The following is a 23,406-nucleotide window of genomic DNA, read 5'->3' as shown; positions in this document are numbered from 1 at the left end:
TAACATTGCTGAGCTTTTGGCTTCACGAATTTCTGCTAGTGTCTCCTCCATCTACTCCTAGCTCCATGATCAAAAAGTCCTCCACGAGGGCAAATTTCTCCCAATACTTGATCTAGGAGTTCCCTTGTCTTCTGGATGGGGTTCGAAATTACATGGCTACGGAGTTGAACAATTGTAGTCGTAAACCCAAAAATTGGGTCGGCTGTTCAACGACGGTTATAAAAAATATAAAAAATAGCCGAACATTTATGTATTAGTATGATGATAATTAGCCGTAGTTCACTAAACATTCGTCGATCAACTGTTACCAGTTTTGCGAATTAGAAAAGTTATCGTAATACTTTAACATCTTTAAAGATTATAAAGGTTTTTTTTTCATGATTTTTCCATCTTTTATTAAAATTTTAAATATATTTTTCTTCTTTTAGTTTATAACGAGTGATATTCATATCATTAGCTAAATATAACTCCATCTAGTGTGGCAGAAACTAGACGTCCAAATTAACATGACCAACGGTATCTCACCCATTGTGGTGGTCTATGAAAGAGTGGATACCACCTTTGGAGAACGCACTAGGTCTGCTCATCGGCAAGTCCAATTGTGCAGCTCATAGGAAATAAAATAAAAAAAATAAAATAAATAAAAAGCTAAATATAACTGCATACACTAGAATAGTAAAATTACTTGAAAAATGGTTTAATTTTCTGTTCCATTATAATGGACGAGTTAAACATCTACATGCATTTACTTAAATACAAAACTAAAGATCCCTTTTTTAAATTAACTATACTGAAAATACAAAACTATTCATCAATTTTGATAACATTAATGATAGGTTTGATGAATTCATGTTTAAATCCCAGGTTGTTTCTACGTCTGCACGTATTTAGTTAGATTATTAAATAAAGTAGAAAAATAAAGCATTTTGTGAAACGAAAAATTTATGAGAATACCGGAATTTTATTTCAATGATATATTGAACGAGTAATTAAAGAACTTGGTGGAAGAATGTATCAAATAACCCCTGTATCGAGCTAATCCCTGTAGTAGAAGTTTTTCGTGCTATCTATCTAACCCCTGTATCGAGCTAACCCCAGCAGTAGAAGTTTTTCGAGCTACTAACCCCTGTAGTCGAAGTTTTTCGAGCTATCTATCTAACCCCTGTAGTCGAAGTTTTTCGAGCTATCTATCTAACCCCTAAATCGAGCTAACCCTGCAGTAGAAGTTTCTCGAGCCATCGATCTAACCCCTGTATCGAGCTAACCCATGTAGTAGAAGTTTTTCGAGCTATCTATCTAACCCCTGTATCGAGCTAACCCTTGTAGTAGAAGTTTTTCGAGCTATCTATCTAACCCCTGTATCGAGCTAACCCCTGCAGTAGAAGTTTTTCGAGCTATGCACACAACTTATTTGTGCGTTTTTCCAAATTATTAAATTTTGTAAATAACCTTCACAATGAAAAAAGTAATTAAAAATCATGAAATCCGTTGTAGTAATAGCCGAAGAAAAAGATCGATGACGAAATCACGCGAATCGGATTCCTCAAACGCGTGTCTCATTTCGAGATTGGGTTGTTGTAATAAATAATACCGTATAAAAAATATCGGATTTAAAAACAATGGAGAAATCAATAGCAAATAACAGTCAAAAATTAGATAGAATTATAGCCTTAAAATGTAAATACTCAAATGCACGATTCGAATTTTCCATATTGTGATAATCATAACCACATGAAAATCAATATTAATAACTGCCGAAAATACAACCAAAACATTACATCGATTTAGAATACTATCAGTGTAAATTGAGCGTGCCAAAAAGTGATTATTTACATGCCTGATTCAAATATTATGTGTATATGTTTGTGGAAAAGAAAAGTGAAATTTTTTACTTTTCAAAAGAAAACTCTTTCTGCAAGAACTCTGTAACGTTTTGCGACAATGTCGCCGCGTCACTGCGATTCTGCCACGTGACAAATGGAGCTCTACCCTATTACAAAAGTTTTCCTGCTTGTTGAACCAAAGTATCCTGCAATTTTGCGGCAATCTTAATATGGTTAAAAAGAGCCATAATTGTGGTTACGCATACATGCACTAAATGAGGAGATTCGTTTACGTCTACATTATTGGGAGCTAATTTTGGAGCTCATTGAACCATAATATTGTTCAAACTAGCCGCAACCTTTATTACGGTGCTGAGTTAAATTATTGTCTTACTTCTTGAACTGATTGCACTATACTATGGTTCAACAACTTAAATGGAAACTTGGTTCAATTTGGCACTTTATTTATGTCCACGGCAATTTTGCACCATATTATAGTTCAAGGTACCAATATATGGTTCAACATTGACATTATTTTTCTGAATGTTTAAGAAATAAGTTATGATATGTAATAAACGCAATTTTTTTAAAACAAATCACTTAATAAAACAAGTGAAAGATGTGTTTCCTGCTGTAATTTATTTCCTATAACTTATGATTTTAAATCTCCACCTTTTTACACTTAGCTCTTCTTTTATTAAACTAGATATTTTTCGAATACTAAGAGGAGTTTATTGGTGTAGATTGAACATAAATGTAAGAAAGATTTCTGGAATGTCTTCTTTGTGGGAAATACCGAGTGGATAATGTTTAATAATGTCGTTCTCCTATCACGAAGATAACGAATGAAGAATGATATTGGGGGCATTCCCTATTTCTTCATCTCCTCTTGTAATGGCTTTCGGAAATGGAATCCTTTCTATTTGTTCTACTTGTTACATACTCTCATAAAGAAATCTTCGACATAAATAAGTATTTTTTGAATAAAAGTTCAATAGATTTATGAACTTTCGTCGAAGAAGATTTTCTACGAATCAGAAATACGACACTTTTAAAAATGTTGTTTCAACAGAGCGTTGTTCATAGAATATTTAAACTTTTCTTTTTGAAGCGATCTTCGACATAAATAAGTACTTTTTGAATAAAAGATATGGGAACATGGAGGACTTTGTGATCCGACAGATTTAACGTACACCAGTCACCATTTACTACACGAGGAGTCCTTGGCTGTCTGGATTCGAACTCTCGTTCTTACGAACGTGAGTTCAGCTCCCTGCCAACCAGGCTATCCCGGCCCCATTAAATACACCTATTTATATTAAATACAACTATTTTATTTATTTGCTAAAATATAAGCTTTGTTGTTCTCTAAAATTCAGGATTATAACATCCGTTGCTTCTCTTTCCCGAGTGGAATAGAAAAAATAATTGTTTACATTGCCTTTGGATTAAATGTGAAATTCTTCCTTTACTTAGTCATGTTTGGATTCTAAACACGTATTTTATCGGCAGATTGTGTGAGACTTTGCGTCTTTCTTTTAAAACGTTTTATTTTGTTTTGAGAGTAAATAATAAATTCAACAAATAATCTACCATATGAGTACGCTGTTCAGAATTAAAAAAATGTTATTACGATGGCTTATTTTCTTGTAATGCATTGATTCTTTGGTTTTCGAATTTATTTTTAAATTCTCTTTCTTTCTGCATACAAAAATAAATTTGGAATTTACGTGCCGTTCCGGTACAATTACCCAACTGTATCTCTGGTAACCTCATAATTTTGCTTAATAAAACAACCCTACATTTGGAAATTTTTCCTTTCATGTGGTCTACCGGAGATTTCAAAATTATAGTTCCTATTACCCATCATTTAGTAAAATTTTCAAAATCGAGAAGTAAATATAACTGAAAAAACGTTTCACATGCCATGCTCTAAAATATCATGGTAAAATTTCCAAATTTTACCACTTTTTCAAAATTTTATCGCATATTACAAAACCATATTTTATTGTTAATTTGATCAAAATCTTTACTGCTTCTGTAAAAATTACCGAGCTTTTTGGTGTTCCCATAGAATAGAAATACAACAAATTTTACCATATTTTGATAATTTTGACCATACTTTTTTCTCAGGGCTTCGTAGATATTTTTTTTTCTTATCACGAATGAATCACAAATAATTTATTCTCTTTGCAGTAGATTTCCAAACATGTGTAATAAAGGTCGTTGAACAATCAGACAGGTAGAAATGTCGTAGGCTAATTAAATAATCTAGCAGTTTGCAAACATTTTACAATGGTTAATTAGAAAAAGTCCTCAGTATTTTTTAATCAGCCTGATACTTTTCAAGCTTACTGTCATGAGTTCACAAACCTTGAGGCATACTAGGAAGTATATCATTCATTGATCAATAAGCCTTACTTACTTCAGGCATTTTGAAATTACACTGGATTAGTGAAGATTTATTTTAAGCAACCTTATTAAATATTTACTGCAATAAACCAACGCAAATTAGTCTGATTGTGTCTTAACACATTTTTTATTAATCTAAAGGCATATTATAAATAACATAATGCGAAACAAAATTTGATAAATGTGGTAAAATTTGGTAATTTTATCATGATACCTAAGAGTATGGCATAAAAGCCATTCATTCGGTTAAAATTATTATTATTTTTTTTTTAAATTTTTTTTTTTTAATAAATTTGTGGTAATAAATACCATAATTTTGAAAACCAAAATTTCCTGTTAACGGTTACGATATGCACGTTAAAAATTACTAAATGAATGGATTAAATATAGTACATTTTTGTTTTATTAACCAGAATTATGGTTTATTTTTTAACAGAAATGTCATTACCATACAGTATGGTAATGTTACTAGAATTCTTTTTCATTACGTTTACTGTCCTTTTTATTAAATAGGAGCAAGCATCGAGCATCAAATTGATAATGTATTCCTTCTTCTTCTTTTTTTTTTTTTTTACTCTGACTCGAAAGTAGTTAAGTTTTCTGCAATGTCCGGAAGAAAACTCGTACTTTTTTATTAAATATTTATATTTGATTATTTTGCATTTTGCAAGTATTTTAGCTAATGCAATTACAAAAATCGATTTTTTTTTTCCATGAAATCTTGCATAATTTTTATAAATTAATTTTTTTGAAGTTTTTTTTAAGCAATTTGCATAATCAATTATTTGAACCAATTTGAAACCAGTTATTTGCTTTTCCTTCTTTTTTCTCTATTTTTTACTTGACTTTTTCTTATGACACAAAAAGTTTTCCATCGAAATCAATTTAGTCCCTTTTTGGTTAAATATCATTAAAAACATTGTGACTTAAGCATTGAGGGGTCGAATTCGATTGCATCATCAATTCTGGCTTTTGTGCAAAAAACAGAAATTAGCAACTATTACCATGAGGTTATACTTTATTTCGTAACTCTCAATGCAGCGCAATTTCGAGTTTGATTTGCTGAAAATAGCCGTCATTAGACGAAATTGTCCTGAAATTTGATATTGAATTCAAAACTTCACGAACAATTATTGCCTATTATTTAGAACTTGCGTAAGCGTGTTATTCAATGATTAAACATTTGAAAAAGATTCTAATTAACCAATAAGTTTTAATTAACCAATAATTTTTTTTAACTAAAAAACAAATACTATCTTTCTTTCTTACACTGACAAAAAGAGTATGGGCAAAACTACATGAATATGGTAACATTTACCGAGTTTCTGGCTCTATGGAAACACCGAAAAGCTTGTTGATTTTTGTCGCAGCTCTTTGGTAATGATTAATTATTAATAATTTTGATGCTTTATTGATTAGTTAATTCTAAAATATTGTTTTATAATTTGTGTTAAGGTTTGATAAATGTGGTAAAATTTGTTGATTTAATCATCCTTAGAGCACAGCATAAAAATCATTTTTTTAGCTACATTTACTTTTCAGTTTCGATTTTTTTTGCTAAATGTGTGGTAATAAGAACTATAATTTTAAAAAGCAAAATTTACGTAGATCATTATCATATGTACGGAAAAATTACCAAATGAATGGTTTAAATACCGCTTATTTTGGTTTTATTAACCAGAATTATGTTTTTTTTTTTTTTTTTTTCATTTCTTCTTTTTTTAATAGAAATGTCATTACCATAAAGTACGGTAATTTTTCCAGAATTTTCTCCATGTAGGTACCATTAACAAAAAAAATTAGTTGAGTAAAAATATACTTCATGATTTGAGTTTCATTTAAATTTTATGTCAGAAAAGACAGAAATGTGTTTGCTCCCACTAAACTTTATGTTTCATATTTTGCATACTCGAGTGTCTCTTGTGTAAATAACTTTACAATGCTACATTGTATTTTTAGATAAAATATATTCTTTGTTCATAAATCTTTCACTCATTTTGGATCTTAAGCTCTTTGAAAGTTATTTCCAACCTCACTCTTAGTATTGAGATTCGAGTGCCTCATTTCAACGTCTCAAGAGGATTTCTTTCTGTTTACACTTCATTTTCTCCTCTTATCTTTTTTACTCTTTCGTTCTAGAACTTCTTTAACATTAAATTAAGAGTGTTCATTTTTTTAATGTCGAATGTTTTATGGAAAAAAATGCATGTAATTTTATAATTATGATCAAATCATAGTTTGCAGTTTTTCAAACATTCAAAAACTAGCAAGATAAATTTTTTTATTTTTAATTCATTAGCTTATTTAAAGGTTTCTTTTTTTCTAAGTATAACTTTTTATGGTGACGTTTTTATATCTATGTCAGTTGGTAAAGAGACATGGTGTGTAGCGTTTTTGAAAAGTGCTTAAAGGTGCTTTTTTCGTTTTTTAATAGCCCTTAAATATGCTTTTTTCATTGGGTATTTTAAAAAGTACTTAATTTTCTCTTATCAAAAATGAGATTTTTTTCTTTACAATTTCGATTTCCACCACGTATTATGCAAAAGCGTGCTTTTCACATTGTTCTATTCAACGTTTTCACAATTCATTCAACCACCACAATCCATTTCGGCGTACTCCATAACGTATGAAAGCGCCAATCATTTTACATGTTTGATGAATCATTTGCGTGCTTTTCACATTGTTCTATTCAACGTTTTCACAATTCATTCAACCACCACAATCCATTTCGGCGTACTCCATAACGTATGAAAGCGCCAATCATTTTACATGTTAGATGAATCATTTGCGTGCTTTTCACATTGTTCTATTCAACGTTTTCACAATTCATTCAACCACCACAATCCATTTCGGCGTACTCCATAACGTATGAAAGCGCCAATCATTTTACATGTTTGATGAATCATTTGCGTGCTTTTCACATTGTTCTATTCTACGTTTTCACAATTCATTCAACCACCACAATCCATTTCGGCGTACTCCATAACGTATGAAAGCGCCAATCATTTTACATGTTTGATGAATCATTTGCGTGCTTTTCACATTGTTCTATTCAACGTTTTCACAATTCATTCAACCACCACAATCCATTTCGGCGTACTCCATAACGTATGAAAGCGCCAATCATTTTACATGTTTGATGAATCATTTGCCAATCATTTGCGTGCTTTTCACATTGTCCTATTCAACGTTTTCACAATTCATTCAACCACCACAATCCATTTCGGCGTACTCCATAACGTATAAAAGCGCCAATCATTTTACATGTTTGATGAAATACATGTGCAACTCTGTTGCATTTCGCAAGATATTCTCAATTTCAGGCTTCATTTTCCACCCACTGATATGGAGCAGAAAAATCTCTTGTTCATTTTATAATGGCTAATATAAAAAAAAAAGTTCTTTGTCAGAAACTAATTATTTTATCAAGATTATGTAAAGTCTGAAAATTATTTTGCATTTTGTTAAAGTATTCAATGCTTAAAAATATTTTTGAGTGCTTAAAAAGTACTTAAAAGGTGCTTATTTTTTGTTGAAAGATTTGGCTACGCACCCTGAAAAAGCTAGGTAAATTGAATAAAAAGTCGAAAAATAATTTGTATTCTTTTTAATGAAATAGTGGATGCAATATACATAAAAAATATTTTTTTAAAGAAAAAGCTACGATTTTCTCGATTCCAATGAAGAATTAAAATTTATTGAATAGTTTGCATTTCCCTATTAAATGTAATGTTATAAATAACATTACACTTCATCAAAGTCTATTAAAAATAACAAACTAAACTGATAAACATTTGATGGATGTGCAAATTGCATTTTTACACAAATCAATTTTAAAAATTATGGAAGGGCCGGAAAAATGATACTCTCATGTAGAAATTGCTTACCAAAACTGTGATACCTCTGATGGAAATTACTGATATTTTATTAAAAATTTTGAATATGTGGAGTATATGGTTATAACAGTATAAAAGATCAGGTAAATGGCCTTTGCATTTAACTGGCCCAATGCACTATTCTATCGAAATTTTCATTTTGCGTAAATTAGTCAGATAGGTACTTTATTTACGTAGCATTAGGGGTAAACAATGGGCTATTGACGACGTCTGGGAAACATTCCTGAGGATGATCGCAATTTCGATCCTCTGCAGAGGTATAGCTCCCCTGCTTTGGTAGCCCGACCACCTGCGCGCGAAGTCGAGCACTTTACGGTAGAACTGTTTAACGAGGACCGATACTGCGCACTTTCGGTCCCTACGCAGACTGATCAAAGTGGTCACCTGACCGCAGCCAGTGATGTTTGACTTCGGTGTTCTACTGGGAAAGAACTGTTTTTACGATCAGTCTACTGCGGGACTAAATTAGTCAGAGTTTGTTGAGACAGCCCTCAATTTCTTCCTGCAAGGCATGGGCAGTTATAGACTTGCTGGCACAGACTTAAATTTAAAAAAGGAAAAAGTTCTGTGGAGATACATTTCATTATCTGTGTCACCAAATCTGATCATCTAAACGAGTGGTTGCTAATCAAGGATCAAATGAAATTTAAAATTATTTCTCACGGGTTTGTGCAAATGGAAGAGAGGTTAACTGAGAGCCGTCACTTGAAGCATATTACTGTATTTTATTTTGATGTTTAAGTACGATTTATGTAAGTACAATTCATGTTCATGTTTAAATACAATGAAATTAAAAAAATTCAAATCCATCTAAAATGTAAACAATCAACTTCTGCCCACTCAGCTACCCGCGGTAAAATTATCTCACGAAGATCACACGTCTCACAAAATTATCTCCGCGGCAAAAAAAGGATGAGATCTAAAAGGTAAGTTGCACGACCAGGGAATGATTAAATACTGCTCAATAATTGAAACTCATTGTTTTTATCTTTTACGCAATATTTTCAGAAGTCTGAACTGTCAGTTGTGTAGCTGTCTTATTCTTTTTAATGACAGCAAAATTTAAATCTTATTTATACAACATTAATACTGATCGAAACAAAAATACTTTTAGTGCCAAAAGGAGTAAAATATTTTAAAGTATTTTTGTGGTATATTTTACGTCAGCTTAATTGGATTGAAACTATTTTTATTCTATTATAGCCAGGGTTGGGTTTTTGCCGTCAAAAACTGGTTTTTGACGACAGTGGTAAAAACCGTGTTTTTACCGGTAAAAACTGTCAAAAACCTACCGTTTCCTTTTATTTATGGCATATAGCGGACAATATATTATTTTCACATAATTGCCTTTATAAATTAATGTTGTAAATGATTGCTATTGATTTTGCAACTATATACACGTATTCTTATAGAAGGATATACATTCATACAGAAATATTGTAGTATACTTATTGAAAATAGTGATACTTACTTTTATCATATAGCTTGATTTACAAAGGATTCAAAATTTTGCACTTCTTAATTGTTGGAAATAAACAAACAAACAAAAAAGCTTGGATCTATTAATAAATTCAGGAACTAAAATGAAGAATTTAAATTTGGCATTTCTTAAATATTAGAAATAAGCTAAACAAAACTTTCAAAACTTCTAACTACTTACAAACTCTATGTCAAGAAATACTGCTATTTTGTCAAGTTAAAAGCTTTTATTCAGCTGAAAAAGCACATTAAACAAAACTTAATTACAAACAAAATTATATGTTCAGTAGTCGGGGTCACTTTGCCGAAGCATACGATAGCAAGTGACTAATTTTGCGAATTTTTCATTGCCCAGTCGATTCCTGAATTTAGTATGGATGAGTCCAAAATTCGAGAATAATGACGATTCGAAATCATTGAGGATAATGATAACAAAAGGTTAGTGCAATGTTGCCAGGAAACTCTAAAAGGATTTCCCAGGCTTTTTCATGTCTCATTTCTGTGTAAAATATTGAAAACAAAAATGATAAGAAAAGTTTATTTTATGAGGCTTTCTTTTTATGTTTCTCAAAGCAAGATTTATGAATGAAAGTAATCAATCTTGACATTCTTCAGTAATGTAATATGCCCAACAAAATGCTTGGAAATGTTGAAAATTTTGATTAGTATCCTAATATTTTACTTAAAATAGTATGTTTTGATATAATCATGTTGGGAAAATGCAGGAATCTGTTCTTAAATATCTTTTAGCAACTTTGTTTTAAATTTTATTGCAAAAAAAAATGAATTTTAAATTATAAGCAGTTAAACTCAAATAAAAATACAGTTTTATCCAAACTATGGGTTTTTGACAGTTTTTGACGTTTTTGACAGAGGGGTTTTTGACATGACTGTAAAAACCATGGTAATAACCGGTAAAAACCGTCATGTGTCAAAAACTTGCCAACCCTGATTATAGCAAATTTATTTCTGAATATTCTGTAGCTTTAAGAGAATTTTATATACTAATAAATATACACCATTTAAACCGTTCCCAATAAATTATTTTGAATCTGCAATAAGCCATTGCATTTAAACCCAGTTTCATTCGTGAATCAATTTCTGTCTTTAAACTGTTGTATATTGCGTAAAAAAAAAGGATATCACCGTGAATTAGTTTCGTTCGAATGATCGGATTTCACGTACCGAGGGTCAATGTTAATGATTTCTGGCGGTGACCTCAAATATGCTATTTATTGCTGATTATTAATTAAGTTACGAAATCAGACACAAAAACTTACTTTCTCTGAATAAAAAAATTTTTTTTACATACTTGGATTCTTAAACTTTAAAATATAGGGAGTAGTCATTTGGAAGTTAGTGCCCTAATATTGTAGACAGGAGAGCGGATGAAATTTTGTTCCACTTAATGTAAATTTCACTTTTTGTGTTTTTAGTCATATCTTTAAAACTAATTCAGCAATTTCATAAAAAATTGCACCCACTTATAAAACCCATTTACCCAAAGATAATTTCGTGCCGGCAAAATATTTTTTTATTAATTATGTATTATTTTTTATAATTTAATTGTGAATGAAAAATTTTGAAATGTCAGCCATAATTTTTTTATACCCTATAACTCTACGTATTGTAAAATCTAGCGCTTCAACTGTTATTTAGTAGAAGCCGAGAAAAATTGTAATTAATTATTTTTAAGAAATTAATTTGTCGACAATATAGATATATTGAAATGGGGCGATTAATATTTAAATGTGGTTAACTTACGAGGAACTTGACTTACGCACGCTTAGCGTAAAAGTCTATTCATATTTTTCCCTCTGATAGGGTCAATGTTCATCTTTTTTTAAATTATGAAATAGAATATTTCTTTTAAGTCGTCTGAAAATTTATTCGTAATTTAGCAAAGAGATTTGAATGTAGCATTATATTCAACGATGGTTGAGTTTTATAAAAGCACGTTTCTAATAAAATGTGATTATACATCTGCTTTTTTTAAAATTTCATTTTTAGTTGGTTCATTGAATAATTGAAGCAATTTCAGTAATATACATACGCATATATCGACTTGGAATAATATATTTATAAATTTATTCAATAAATATTTTATAATTATCAAGCAATTACAACTTAAATGAAGATAAAAATTTTATAAAAAATACAGTTGTATCTTTTTGAATAAAATTGCAATATCAACGATGATTATCTGAAATCGTATTTTGATATTTCATGTCACTACAAAGAGAATGCAGTTGCCGAATACGTAGCCATCATTTTCAAACACCTTAAAATTTCTCAAGATTTCATTATCGTCTTAAGCGTCTTAATCTTAAAATAATTTTTTTAATTACCTGGCTGCACGTTTTTCACAGGACTATTTTATTAACTATTTAATTATTCGTCTTAAATTTCTACTCCTGCTACGGCTATATTATTTGGCTATTTTTAGGGGACTACGCCAAATATATATAGCTTCATAGCATCCAATTTGTACTCCAATTTTTTTGAAATTTTGTCCATCTCCTATATTTTGAGGCTCAGGAAACAAAGTATATTTGAAAAAAATGTATGTTTATTCAGAAACGAAATTTTTAATTAGCATATTTGAAATCACAACCATTAAGATTGACACTTAGTACGTAAAAATTGTATCATTAGAACAAAAGCTATTCAGGGTGATATATTTTTTATTTTGCGCACTGTACAATTCGCTGTATAGCCACATAATCCATCCAGACTTTTTAAATCAATCAATCTGTTCTTTTTATCAGGATACAGAAAGTAGAGCAAGAAAAATATTCTTGGAATTCTGAAGAAAAAGTTACTTTAATATTGCCTGGGATAAGAAAATCTTTTCCTCCGCCATCCTAAAATATCATTAGATGGAGAAATGCTTTTTTTTTTAAATATATCTTTAAAAAAAAAGTGCCTCCGTTATCGGTGAGCTCATATTTTGCTGAGTTTCACCAATGATTTTTTTTTGTCCTGTTTTTGCCCCCACTACAGACATAATGGCCAACCTGTTCTTTTATCTGCACTTAGCCAATCTTCAGCTGAGGTCATCACTAACTTTTCTACTAAAAAGAGACACGCTTTACCTAATTTCTTATTTGTGTCACATACTTGTGTTTTTGTCTCGTTCTGACGATCTAATTATTGTTTTTATTTGGAAAGGTATGTCATATTGATAGTGATCCTAGATTTATTAAGACACCAGTCATCAGTTTTCTCTACTCTGACATTGTTTCTCTACGATAAACAATAGCAGTAAATAGTTTAAAATTTATTAAATTTGTTTCTTTTTCTTTCGATTTACATTATAAACACACTTTTTAACATACTGTGGCGGTTTTTTCTTAAAAAATTCGTAGCTTAGAAGAAAGTTAACTCGTAAATGCGATAATTTTTATTTTTAAATTTCAAACAATTAAGCCTAGTTATAAATTTTAAATACTTTTAATTATGACATAAAGAATGATGAATTTAATTTTTATAATACTTTACATATTGCAGAATACTTTTATTGAGTATTTCTTAACATTTTGGTCATTAAACAAAATCTACGTGAGTCATACAATATTATACTTATATACCATAAAATTGACCAAAAGGTTACTTAAATCAAATATTTCTTACCTTTCTTGTAATTTTTTGAGTAAATCTCCAACTAATGAAAGTAAAATTTATTATGTTTTTACATAGACAATCGCTTTGTGAAGGAATGCAAACAGAATAAAATGTTAAAATAATATTTTCTTAAGCGATAAAATTACACCAAGTGCTGTCTAAAATATTAAACATTGTATCTCAGGCAGTGGTCGGAAGTAGTGCTCTACAAGTAGCAAAACTACTGCAGTCCCTACTTTTTTTTCCGTAGTTTGTAGAGTAGTTGTTTGCGCTACTTTTTACAAAAAATTGCGGTGAGTAGTTCGATAAAAATAGTAGTTTGTAGCGATTCCTGGCAACTACGTTTAATGTTAATTAAATAAAGAAACAAAGTTAAAACGCGAAAAAAAATTCGAATCTGATTAGTGCAAATCCTTCGCGGATGCCTCGGAATCCTTCCGAGGATCAGATGTAGATCAAAAGATCTACATCTGATGCTCGGAAAAATCGGTGTGAAATCCATCAAGTTGTTCTTGAGAAAAATAATTTAAAATATCTGACTTTTTCGATTCGATTTCACAGGAACCATAAGTACGTTTTTGTGTCTGATTTCGTAACTTGAAATATCTTCCGTATTAATTAGCATATTTGCGGTCACCCCTCAAAGCATTAAGATTGAGTCCTACAACATGAAGATCCGATCATTAGATCAAAAGTTATTCTGGATGGTCCGTTTTTCGCACTGTACTTTATTTCTTGGAGGATATAAAATAGCATTGATCACTTATATCACAAATATTTGATAATTTCCTAGCATTTCTTAAATCCCTGTCGTAAAATGTGTTTTAGAATAAAAAAACAACTTCATGTAAACATGAGTTGAAACTTCTTTATATATCCTCGAGCTTAATCAAGCCAATTTTTTTATTTAAAACTATTTTGAATATTTGTGAAAATAAGTCTCCAGTTATGTTTGTCTTCTAAAAGTAGCGAAGTAGTGATTACATTTCGAAAGTAGTCTGCAACCGCTACATTTAAAAGTAAGTAGTTTTAGTTGTAGTTAGTTAACTACAAAGAAAATTTAGTTTTTCCGACCACTGGTCTAAGGATATTATTAAACATTAAAAATATCTTCTAAAATTACGCAAAACTTAGTAATGTTTAAAATGGAGGCTTATTTCTATAACTTGAACGGAACGTGATTCAGATGTTATTAAAAATGCAGCGAATTTGCATTGTATTATGAATTAAAGTTAAGAATTTATTTGAAGGGCATACATAAGACGCATTTTTCAAATTATTCGGAAGAGCATTTTTGGTGAAAAGCACAACTTCTTTACTACTCCATTCATATTGCAAAGTACCTGAAATAAATAAGGCTAATTAAGCAATGAATGATATACATTCTTGCAAAAGGGTTTTCAGAAATGCGGAAAATTTGACTTACGAGCTATAAGTTTGAAACATAAGAAACTTTTTTTGCCATATTAAACTTAAGAAGCAATTAAAAAATCAACATCTCGCTCGATAAATCCCGTGTTAGAACATGCACCATAAAAAGAGGAAAAAAAACTTTGATAATCAATCCAATAGTATCTGAGAAAAGTACATTTCAACAAGCTGGAGTAGAACATCTGGTTCCCCCTTTACATGCTTAAATTTCGTTTAAAAAAATTTCTTTTAAAAGCGGAGGTAAAAATATCCATTAAAGTTTTGTTACTTATTCAAATTCAAAGTCTGATAAAAACAATATTTATCAATCATTATTTTCAAGTTTAGGTGTCTGGGACACCCACAAAAATATTTAATATTTAAGGGAAGGGATGTTTGCTATTTCAAAGAAATAATATTTTTTTTCATATATATGGAAAAAAAAATTTTTGTGTCTGAATTAGAACATGCAATAAGATTTTATTGAGTTTTTCCACTTACTGAACTTTAATGCTTAAGATTTAAATGAAAGTTTCTCCATAATCAATTGTTCTCTTCTTTTTTTCAATTTTAAATCGATACATTTAAAAAATTAAAAATTATAACTATTTCAGATATTAAAAAAAATTCAAATTTTTGTTTTAAATTTGGATGTATATTTTAAAGCAGAAGTATGCAATTTTAACCTAAGTATTTTTTAAAATGCTTAGAGCAGAAAAAACTAAAGGCAAATTAAAGTACATATGAATTCTTTTACGAATTCATATGTTAATTAAAATAATTTTATATTGAAGCAAAATGTTTTGAGTTACAGCAAATATAAAAACATAAGCTTTTTTATTATTTTTAACTTTTAAATTTAAGAAGGAAATGTCTGGTAAAATATTCGTGATCAATTATTGTATAGTTAACATAATAAATGGTACAACTGCATAAAAAGTTAAAAAGAATTGTGCATTTAAAAAAAAAATGACTCCGGACACTTCGTGCTCAGAAAAAATGTACACGAAAATTTTAATCAAAGGAGAGTTATAAAAATTGGGATACATGTACGTTCAAAATAAAGAGACTAGCCTCAATATTTTAAAATTTGAGCAGTTCAAAGTTTAATATGTAAAAATTCACTTTGAAAAAGTTAAAATAATTCGATCGAATATAAATATTTATTTTTAATTTTCGTTTAGTTGCATTTCTAAACGCTTTTATGATTAATAACCATGCAACGAATTAATATTGTTTTTAATTGTATGTTAGAAAATCTTTGTAATGAAACGTGTAAAAGTGAGCATAATTGTATAGGATAATTGTTTTGGAAACATAAATTTATCGCAATGTTAATATTGCAGATAATAATATACTTGCACTCTCATTTCGGAGTGCTTTTACAGTAATTTATTTATCGTTGTTGCCTGAGCGTTTTAATGAGGCTTCTAGTAATGATGGTACCCGTAATTCACTTTTGCTTCGCATTTCGTATCTCTTACGTTATTTTTCTTTCTGGGTTACTAAAATCATGTTTCTTCCTTTTCATAGTATGAAATATAGTGATAGCCAAAAAATAAATCTAAAGATTAATTAACTTCTTGTGAATGCGTTCATTTTCATATCTTTATAGTTTATTGTTGGAATATTTTTTAGTTTTGTTTAACTATTAAAAATAGACTTGATATGAATAATATATATATATTTGCGATTATTGTTTCGATGGTTCAATACAATAATATGATTTTAATAATTTTATTTGTAATGATTCGGTTTTAATTTTATGATACATTCTGCTCATTGTTGAGACTCTTTTTCTTTTTTGGTTTAGTTATTAAAAAGCAGATTTGAAATTAAAACATATTAGTGCAATTTTCGCAGTTTATTCGAGTTTTATTATTTGGAAAATTGTTGCGTTGTAAGGTTTTGGTCTTGATTTATGAAACAATTGGTTGTAAAAAAAGAGTTTAAATTAGTAATATACATTTACAATATATTTTTTATATTAGATAGCCATTAGATTATAGATTTTTTATATTATTTTTTATTGATTCTAATAAATATATATTTTTTGTAACAGATTCTTCTCATTGTTATTTTTTTCATTGTTATTTTCTTTTCATTTTAGTTTATCTATTTCAAATTTGAGGTAAAACTAACAATGTAAAAATTTCTTCCAAGGTTTATTATTAGTTTTTAATGTTTATAATGATTTGGTTTGATATTCGTGATACATTCTGTTTTTAGTTTAGTGTTTGAAAGGATAGTTAAAAAATAATAATATATATTTGAAGAGCTTAGTGGAAGAACCTGCTAAGTGACACTTTGGTGAATTTGAGTGAATGAACACGAAAGTTTATATGTTCCTCTTCTTGTTTTTTCGTTCAATCTTTATGTCTGTGAAGGCATAACTCACAAAATTTTTTGGAGTCTATTTATTTGATTCTAACTCTTTTAAAAAGAAGGATTTTAATGATTTATTGCATAGCATTAGCTTGTTTTCACGGACGATTTAACGATTTTAATGTTTTTCATCGAATACAATTTTGTTTGAAGAGATAAAATAAATATACATACATTTAGGCTTATATTCATTGAATGAAACTTAAACAACTTTAATTTGAAACAAACTGGTATCAAATTTTCTCTAGCTTTATTAGTCTTAAAACCGATCAAAAATGATTCAGAGACAGCGTGAGCTCAACAACCGTGGAGTAGATGTTTTAGTGGTATGTATCGCTTTTATTGACAAAAATTCGGTAATTTTTTATTTTAATTAGGTATTCTTATAAATAGCGCTTGCTGTGATCAAAATGTTATGTCATTTCGTTACATCTGAAGATATTTCTGAAATTAAATACAAGTATTTTTTATTGGTTTTAATACAAAAAATATCTAGGTATAACTGTTGAAGTACAAATTATTTTCAATTTTTTATCAAAAATATTGCAGTTTCAGGCAAAAATGGCACATTTTAATTTATAAAAATGTTTATAAAACAGTTTTTTTTTCTATTATGGTAAACTACGCCTTCATGATTAGTTACGTGATTCTCATTTTTCACAATTTAGGAATTTCCGCCTGTGAAAACCAATCCATTCAGTGAATAAGCAACTTTTTTTTTATTTTCAACTTCTTAACCTTTAATCTAGAATTAATTTAATCTATTAATTTAGAAGACAAGAAAACACCTGTTGAAACTAATCAGCATTTGCGCAAAAATGGAGGAGAGAACCACGAAAACCTCTCCTTATAAGCCCGATGCCAAGGGAGCTCTGATGGGTTTCTACCAAAGTATAATTTGCATCAGCTCAACAATCCCTGCTAACAGGCAGCAAAATAAAGTTTGGCTCTACATCTCTGTGTTTCGTTCTTATGTAGATGTCATTTGTTCCTGCTGAATCATGCCGGTTTTTATGAAAAAGTTGCCATTAGTTTTGTCAGACATCATTTCGCTTATCATTTCGGATTTAACACTTAATAATTTAAGCGAGCGCACACATCTTACATATTGTTGATGAGCTCCTTCTTATTTACAATTTGTCCCGCAGTGGACTAATCGTTAAGACACAGTTCCCAGTAGAACACCGAAGTCAAGCATCACTCGCTGCAGTCATTGTGCGGGTGAATAACAACTTGCAGGGCTGATTGTGCTCCGGAAAAAATCCGGATTTCCGGAATTTTCGCTAACAGTGATCCGGAAGATTCCGGAGATCGAAGGTCCAGATGTTTCAAAAATTCATTGATCACAGAAGTTTCCGGAAATCAAATTTTCAAAAGTGGAACTTAAAAACACAGTTTATTTTATTTGTTTGTAAGGGAGAGCCAGAGAGATACTTTATAAGCTTATATTCATGATTAATATTCATTTTTTATCAGTAAATAGTTGTTATAATCATAAACTAAAGAAAGAAAGACATATTTGTAAATTTTAATTACTTCTCCAGGTCATCATAGGTATGTGTAAAATTTTAAATATATTTTAAGTAAACTAAGAAATATTGAGAATAAGGAGAAGAAAAACCTTGTTTAAATTTTTTTCAATTTAAACTGTCTTTTTTTTTTTTGAACTCAAGAAATTTTCCGGAATTTTGACATGGGCTCACAATCACCCCTGAACTTGGATAAGTCTACGAAGGGACCAAGGATGTGCTGTATGGGTCCTCGTTGAACTGTTCTACCGTAAAATGCTTGACTTCGCGCTCAGGTCGTCAGGCTACCAAAGCCGAGGAGCCATCCCCTCTGCAGAGATTCAAAATTGTGATGACATGTCTTCGGATCATCCTCAGGGATGCTTCCCAGACAGTCGCCAATAGCCCATTGTGCATCTCTAGCTATAAAATCTACAATGGTTTTGGATTTTTATAATAGAATCTGCTCTTTGATCAAAAAAAATTTTTTGTTGAGTTGAAATTAATAGTGTATCTTTGCAATATTGCTTGTTTCAAAAATGCGTTAGAGTTGTATGCTTTAATGATTTGAATGATTATATTAATAGTGATTTGATACTGCTTATGATATATGCTGTTGTTATTTTTTAATTTAGTTATTAAAAGTAAAGTTAATAACATATCCCAGCAATTATTGTTAGAAAAATTAATTCTGGTTATATTAAACATTAATTAAGATTTTATTTGATTGCACTGAAAAAAAACAAGGTTTTTAAAAAACACATTTACGTAAATTTTCGTGGCCAACTGTGGCCCATTATTTTTGGTCATGCCTGCTTTTAGTTGGTATCATTAATCAGGCTAGTGTGAAAAATGTACATTTTTCGAAACTTAATAATTGTTCGAAAATTCCTCATTTTTACTATTTTTCAACTCTTCTTAATTCCATTAAATTAAGGTAGTTATTATCATTCATTACATTTCTAAATTTTTCCGAAATAAACAAATGAAACATTTTAATTTGAGTTGATGAAATATGTTTTTCATTATGTCGAAGCAGCAAAACATTTAATTAAAAATGAAGATAATTGCAAAATGAGAAGAGCAAATTCCTGAACTAAATTAGTTACGTAATTAATTACGGATTGGGTTTTATCCTCCATTAAACACAATAGTTTCATCATGAACTACAAATTGGAAGAGGAGTTAATAAAAATCTTTTCCCGGCAAAACCGATTTCTTTAATAGCAAAAGCATTAAAAAAGATTAAAAAGAGAAAGAAGTTATTTAGAAGAATCTGGAGAGGATATATGGCACAAACAGCGTTATTTAAAAGTTATACTGGATAAATTTATGTTACCTAAGTCAAAATTTTTTATGGCTTTCCATTGATGGGCCAACATATTTTTTATAGCAACCATCAATAATTCCATCATGAACCATTTTATTTTTTGATGGTGACCATCACCACCCTTGTGGCAGAATTTTTTAGAGCTGTCTGCGACAAAACTCTCTAGCACTAATATCTTTCTGCATGATACTTTTATAATAACAAACATATATGTTACTAATTTAAAATGACAAAAGTGCTGTGTTTACAAAAAAAAGGAAAAAAAAACTATAATTTTCTTTAATTGAACATGAAATAATTTTTTATTCTAGTATTATAGGTGATATTCTCGCATTTCTTTGGGAGGGGCGCACAACTTATTTCCTTCTTTGCTTTTTTTTTTACTTTTTAAAAGAAAAATCTTTCTGCCAGAACTCTGTAACGCTCTGCGACAATGTCGCCGTGTCTCTGCGATTCTGCCACAGGGATCACCACAATGTAGTCGGACTGATTTATGATTGCCTAACGTAAGAATAGCAACTTGTTGGGGTGGTTTATTCATGATGAACCGTATTAAATTTCCATCGTAGTTTCTATCATAGAAATCAAATGTACAAACGATCATGAACAATTATCTCCCCGATGTAGGAATTCGGACTGATTTATGATGGTCCAACATTAAAAAATCCAGATTGTTTTGATGGTATATTCCTGAGTACCAACAAGAATTCCAATTAAACCATCATGGAAATGTATAGTTGGAACCATCATGGATTGTTGGTCCATGAAAATCAAACTTCTATTGATGGTTAACCATCATAGTACTAGAGTAGAATCATGGAATGATGGAAGTTTGTTGGCGTATCAAAAACCATGAACGCGTGATGGAAAATGTTGGTTGATGGTAACCATCAAATGATGTTGGACCATCATGAATCTCACGGAAACCAACATAAACCATCAAATTTTTTGATGGGACCATCAAGAAGACTTGGATAAAAAAACAAGCATTTTTAAATGGGTAAAAATTTCATTATGCATGAACATCTCTTCGTAAAGACTCCTTCCGTCACAAAATCTCTTATTTTCTTCATGTTAGGTCTTTAAAACAAAATATTGACGTCTCTATTTCAGAAATTTGAATATTTTTTATGGAGAAATAAACTTGCTTGAACTCGTTTTAACATTGCTTTTTTTTTAGATTATGTTCCTTCACCAAATCCCTTATTTTCTTCATGTTAGATCTTTAAAACAAAACATTGACATCTCTATTTCAGAAATTTTAATATTTTTTATTTAGAAATAATCTTGTTTGAACTCGTTTTAGCAATCTTTTTTTTTAGATTTCGTTCAGTCACAAAATCCCTTATTTTCTTCATGTTAGATTTTTAAAACAAAACACTGACGTCTCTATTTCAGAAATTTGAATATTTTTTATGGAGAAATAATCTTGTTCGAACTCGCTTTAAGATTTTTTTTTTAAGATTATATTCTTAACCGTTAAACCCTTTTTAGAAAATAAAACTATAAGTGTTTCCTTTTCCAAAGAAGTTTGAGCATTAGCTGTTATTCTTTATAGACTATGAACGCATGAATCATACTCTTTTCCTAACCCTTTCAGTCTAGTTTACGCGTTGAGAACACTCTTTGTCTAATTTCGTCTAATTTTTACGTAGAGTTGGAAAAATAAAAAATATGTAGCTGAATATCCTTTAATCTAATGATCGGATTTTCACGTACTTTAAGGCAGTCATAATTTGAATTATTTTCTCGGGAATTATTCGTCTGATAATGGGAAAATTTTTGATATTGTCCTTTAAAACTGCCTAAACTAAAATAAATTAAAAATGTGTTTATCTTAAAATACCAACATTTTTTAATCATATAAAATTCAATATAAAAGATTAAAAGTAATGGTAAAAATTATTTTTAGTAAGACATTATTGATGTATAAAAATGCTTTATGAAAGTGTGCAATTTTTTTTATTCTATTAATTATTTCCATAAATAGGGTATTCCATAATATTAAGTGCTCAATCTTTTAATCACTATCCTGTTTGAATTATAGGGACTTTATCCTTAAAGGATCCATTAAAAAATATTTTTATTCAGAGTATGTACGTTTTTGTGTTTTATATTAGCATCCTATACACTAATTACTTAACGTATTTAATATATTCTCCTTAAACTATTTTAATACGTGAAAATGCGATCTATAGATCAAAGGTTGTTATAGGCGTTTTGTTTTTAATATTTTTGCTGTATTCAAATAGATTTTAAAAATGTTATTTCAAACAATATTTAATCATGTAATTTAATGTTTACAGAATAAAAGAAGTGTGTGCAGAATGTAAAAATATTACAGGATGCCATCGGGACAAGAAGAAGCATTCTTGCAACGAAATACTTCGGAACAACAAAATACAAACCTGCACACCATAAAAGAACAAGTTAGTCACTTTTTAATATTTTAGACTTATCACCTTTTACTTTATTAACGAAGATACACCCATCATAGTATAATATTGTCACACATATATATTTATTTAGTCATAATTGAAGAATTTAACTTTTAACTCAGAGATAAATAAATAAAAATGTTACTTTGGAAGCTCCGCTAAGATTATTCATCTGCGAAATCTCTTAACTACCAAAAAAAAAAACTTTCTCTTGGACCGTTCTTTGATTCCGAAATTATTATTACTTAGATTTAATTATATATATATATATATATATATATATATATATATATATATATATATATATATATATATATATATATATATATATATATATATATATATATATATATATATATATATATATATATATATATAATTTAAACTGCGGTTCCAAATCTCGATGTAAAAATTTCTTGGCATAAAAGAATGATTTTTCAATCGTTTTTTTTTTTAATTTTTGACGTAATTCGAGCTTAGATGTATTTTAACTGAGTTGTTTTTTGCGGTTACTTAAAATGTAAATGTTCAGCATCATTTACACGAACTCAATGAATAAGTTAGAAAAAAAACTACCATTAAAAATGAAGTACCAAAGTTATACATTAAGCCATTACCTGCTCTGTCTAAGTGTATATCATTATGCATAATTAAACCACCCTTCTACGAATAAAAAATTTAAACGAGCGCCATTTTTTATAATTGATAAAAAAGAAATTTTCCTCCTTCTTTATAAAAAAACATATTTTTAAAACTTTTATTCTCTATTTTTTTTCTTAGCTCCGCACATATTTTTTTTTATCCCATACTTGATCATATGTTTAGATCAGAGAAAGAGATCTTATTATGTATGCATAAGTAGTACACAAAATGCATTAAATTGAGAAAGGGTCATGTGCAAATCTTCATTCTCTCCGAGATTGACAGATTTTGGAGTAAATTTTTTTTCGAATAATAAACCCTTACATCCTTACATTAGGAATTAGTAGCTACACAGATATTTAGTTCAAATATTTATTCCTACAATTTATTACCTTTAAATTTTTCATCACTATTACTTCAAGAAGTTGCATTATTTTCCCCGAATCCTCTTCCTTTTAT

General features: G+C 29.4%; 1 protein-coding gene across 3 annotated transcripts in view; it reads left to right on the top strand.

The window, feature by feature from the left end:
* p120ctn (adherens junction protein p120) overlaps window positions 1–23,406 on the top strand; it is a 246,965-nt gene that overhangs the window by 130,243 nt on the left and 93,316 nt on the right. For all 3 annotated transcript variants that reach the window (XM_087155626.1, XM_087155627.1, XM_087155628.1), the window contains exon 5: window positions 22,174–22,296. In XM_087155626.1, the coding sequence (XP_087011752.1) occupies window positions 22,213–22,296 (84 nt within the window). In that variant the 5' untranslated portion in view covers window positions 22,174–22,212. The remainder of the gene's footprint in view (window positions 1–22,173; window positions 22,297–23,406) is intronic.

The sequence above is a fragment of the Parasteatoda tepidariorum genome, chromosome 12, assembly GCF_982258835.1.
Source record: "Parasteatoda tepidariorum strain Cologne lab strain chromosome 12, Ptep-v5.0, whole genome shotgun sequence".
NCBI classification, from domain to species: Eukaryota; Metazoa; Arthropoda; class Arachnida; order Araneae; family Theridiidae; genus Parasteatoda; species Parasteatoda tepidariorum.
The sequence above is the reverse complement of the archived record's forward strand: the minus strand, read 5'-3'. Positions and strand labels throughout refer to the sequence as shown.